Here is a 3,834-nt window from a genome sequence, read left to right as displayed (position 1 = left end):
AATACATTGAAACTCTTTTGTCTAACCTGTCTACAACAAGGTGTCCCTCTATTTGTAAATTGCTGTAACTAGTGAGTTTTTAAATGTAATATAATGGTTTAATTGCTGGCATCATATTTGCACACACATTCAAATTCATTTTATTTCATTTTACGACCTGGGTCTTTGAGGTCCCATTTAACGCTGTAAATGAGTAAATAAATTGTGACAGGCATAAAAAACCCCTAGCATTAACAAATAAATAGTTGCTGATAAAACTGCAAACTTATTTATTAACCAAAATGAAATACACCTGCTCAGAAAACAGTTCAGTGTGTGGCCGATTTTTGTCGTTTTTATTGATTTATTTTTTGATTAACCAGCACTGCTATGAGTTTCTTTCCTTGAAATGCGCCCCTCGCGAAACTTCACTTTATAAAATTTACGACGACCTCGAGCGCAAATGTTCAGAGACAGTCCGAGCTGGCTTCTGATTGGTCCTCAGGCTCTCAGCGGTACTTCAAAGCCATGAAGAGGCTACAACTACTACAGCAATCGGAGAGGAAACACACACTCATCACAGACAGTCACCGCGGCCACGCGGGCACACACACACATACACACATACACACACCTCAGCCGAAGATACAGCACAGCACAGAGCATGGCTGCTACACTGCTAGGGGTAAGTTTACATTACTTTCTTCTTCTTTTTTTTTGCTGAAACATCTTTTAATGAGAAACTGCTAAATTATTCGTTTACTATAGTTGTAATGTCCTTTACAGGTCTCACTGTGTAGCAGTTAACTTAATGCTTTGAGGAATTTTACCTCTTGTATTGTCCCTGTAATAACCAATAACATTCATATAGTGATACAATAATAAACTAACAGTATCCATGTCTGCGGCTTAGAGTCTTTCTGTCATTCTTTAATCCGATAGCAGTAGTTTCATCAGTTTTCTTTCCTCTGTTGTTTTCATAGATCCCGTCAGTTAGTGACTGCTGATACAGGGCTTATGGTTTAAGTAAAAGGAAGATTTAAGAAAAAAAAAACACTTTCGTGGTTAATAGTCATTAATAAATCTTTGAGGTCCAAAGTTTCGCACAGTGTATGATGATATCTAATATTTTGTGTGAGTTTACGCACACCATGTTTAGCGAGCACTCCGGAGTGACAGGTCTACATGTTTGTGTTCCCCACAGGAGGAGCCGCGGTTGGGCAGCACCCCGCTGGCCATGCTGGCCGCCACCTGCAGCAGAATCGGCGAGCCCAGCCCCTCGTGTTCCCCTGCTCTCTCTGATGGAGCCCCGGGACTCGTCAAGGGCTTTCACCCTTGGAGAGGGGGCGCCCCGGGCGCCAGTGGCTTGGGAGTCTGTCTCACCTCGCTCGGGGTGCCCTCTGGGACCTCCAGGGGCACCGGACTGACGGAGACCTCCAGCGCTTTCTCGGTGACCTCTGTCAACTCTCCTTTTGGAAATGATCTTTCGATGTATCACACCGCTGCGTCATCAGACAGCAATGGTTCAGATCCTACACACGCACAGCGGTCTGTGTTTCTGACCAAATTCCCCTCCTCGGTGGATGGCATTGCGGGGATATATCCCAGGATGCACGCGCATCCCTATGAGTCATGGTTCAAACCCGTGGGAGATGTCGGTAACGCGTCTTCTTCTTGGTGGGACATGGGCACCAGCTGGGTGGACACACAAACCCCGGGCGGGTTACCCTCTCCCCTGAGCGGCTACAGCACTGACTACAGCTCCGCATTCAGCCCCGGTACTTCCCAGCACCTGCTCCCCGCCGCACAGCACCTGTTTGACGGCTTCAGGCCACCTGTTCCGGCTCCCTACACAGAGTCTACGACCACGGGGGCACCTGCGCTAACAGGAACCCCCGTCGTCTCTCTGACTGCATCTTCCCGCTCCTCCTCACGGCGTTACTCCGGCAGAGCCACATGTGACTGCCCAAACTGCCAGGAGGCGGAGAGCCTTGGCCAGGGGGGCACGAGCCCGCGTCGGAGGGGCCTGCACAACTGTCACATTCCGGGTTGTGGTAAAGTCTACGGCAAGACCTCTCACCTGAAGGCCCACCTGCGCTGGCACACCGGTGAGAGGCCATTTGTCTGCAACTGGCTCTTCTGCGGGAAACGCTTCACGCGCTCCGACGAGCTTCAGCGGCATTTGCGCACACACACCGGGGAGAAGCGATTCGAGTGCGCGATTTGCCACAAACGGTTCATGCGCTCGGACCACCTCAGCAAGCACGTGAGGACGCACAGCGCGGAGGGCTCAGAGGACAACCTGGAACCGGGACTCGGTAAAGGGAACAGCGACACGGACAACAGCCTGCCCGGTAGTCCGAGCCAGTCTCCTGGGCTGCTTGTGCGCGAGACTGTCCAAACCAGCGAGGGACAGAGAGCGGTGGAATAATTTACAGAGATCAATATGAACAACACGTGGACATTTGATTACACTGCACCTGCCTGTATGGAGAGTGATTTCCTGGACGCTCCAAAACTGAAATGGCACTTTATCATGAACTTTAGCGGTGGATGAACACTGTGTCCTGTCCTGAATTATGTTATTTGTATCCCTCAAAAATAAATTTTTACTCTACAGTTGATCACACTTGATTTATTTGAAGATATCCTTTGCGCCTTATTTATTCTACAAACATTTACAATTTTTTATTTAGTTAAACAAGTAGTCTGTTATTCAATTGTTTTGTTTTTTCTTGACATCATTGCACTCTTTTCATTATTTAAGGTTAAGCCATTACCGTTACAAGTTATCTAAAATATATTTCGTTGAAACAAATTGTTATAATTGATCTCTGCTTGCTAATCATGATTATAACTTGCATCAAACAGGATCATTTTGGTACATTTTTCTTTTCTCGTTGGGCCTGCCAGGCATGTGATTTAGCCAAAGCATTTTTTTGTGTAGGCTATTTTTTGTAGGCTATATTATAGTTTGAGTCTTTTTTTCTGAGAATTACAAATACAAAACAGTGTAGGCTTTAACCAATATCAAATGTCAATCTAGACTATTCTAAACCAGGCAAAGCATTAATTACTAACACTAACATTAATCATACTATGAACTTTTCTGTCAGGCACCTGAAGTTTATTTATTCAGCCTCTTCAGCCAACAAAAAGGGCTGTTAGGATTTGATGAATTGATTTTTGGTCTTGGTCTAGGTCAAGACCTAGACAGTATTAGAACAGACATGGGCTATTAAATCTGGTAAACTACACCTTGAAGTAACAATTCTGTTGAGTTGTTGACTTGACTTGTAAAAAAATTAAATTTACCTGATCAAGATATTTAAATTATTTTTTAGGTCTGTCCTGCACTGGCAATACTTTATTTATGAGTTGTCAACTGCTGCAAATATTTACATTGATCAGAAACACTTATCTCAGTTGCCTTAGCAAGCATCTCCACCTAGTGTTCAGTTGATACAGTTATCTGTTTTCTAGACCACATGGGTTCCGGATGCTAAAGCTTAAAGCAGAAGTTGGTCACACTTTGAACTTTTGTGTATTTTGTTGCAACGCAAATATAAGGAAAAAAAATTTCCAGATCTATACAAAACCTTAAATTCATCTTAATTGAAAACACTGACAGTGTATTCATTGAAAATACAGACTAGCTTGCAAATGAGACAGCAGTCTTGCTTTTCTTAGTATGTTAGTGATTTTCTTAGTATTTGTCATATGTTTCACCAGACTAAAACGGCAAAACACAATTCAAACTCTTTGATTAAAAATAATAATAATTTAATGCAACTGTAGACCTGTTGGTATGGAAAAGCTACAGAACTCAAGAAATGATTTTTAAAAAATCTTGCA

The 3,834-nt window shown here is 43.7% G+C and overlaps 1 protein-coding gene across 1 annotated transcript; it reads left to right on the top strand.

Annotated features, from left to right (window-relative positions):
- Positions 1-643: 643 nt before the first annotated feature.
- On the top strand, positions 644-2,484 carry LOC111223399 (transcription factor Sp8-like). The gene is made up of 2 exons (XM_022747524.1): positions 644-664; positions 1,184-2,484. Exons 1-2 carry the CDS (start codon positions 644-646, stop codon positions 2,408-2,410), a joined length of 1,248 nt encoding a protein of 415 aa, XP_022603245.1. The 3' UTR covers positions 2,411-2,484.
- Positions 2,485-3,834: the final 1,350 nt, after the last annotated feature.

The sequence above is a fragment of the Seriola dumerili genome, unplaced genomic scaffold (genome assembly GCF_002260705.1).
Source record: "Seriola dumerili isolate Sdu_G_001 unplaced genomic scaffold, Sdu_1.0 BDQW01000110.1, whole genome shotgun sequence".
NCBI classification, from domain to species: Eukaryota; Metazoa; Chordata; class Actinopteri; order Carangiformes; family Carangidae; genus Seriola; species Seriola dumerili.
The sequence above is the reverse complement of the archived record's forward strand: the minus strand, read 5'-3'. Positions and strand labels throughout refer to the sequence as shown.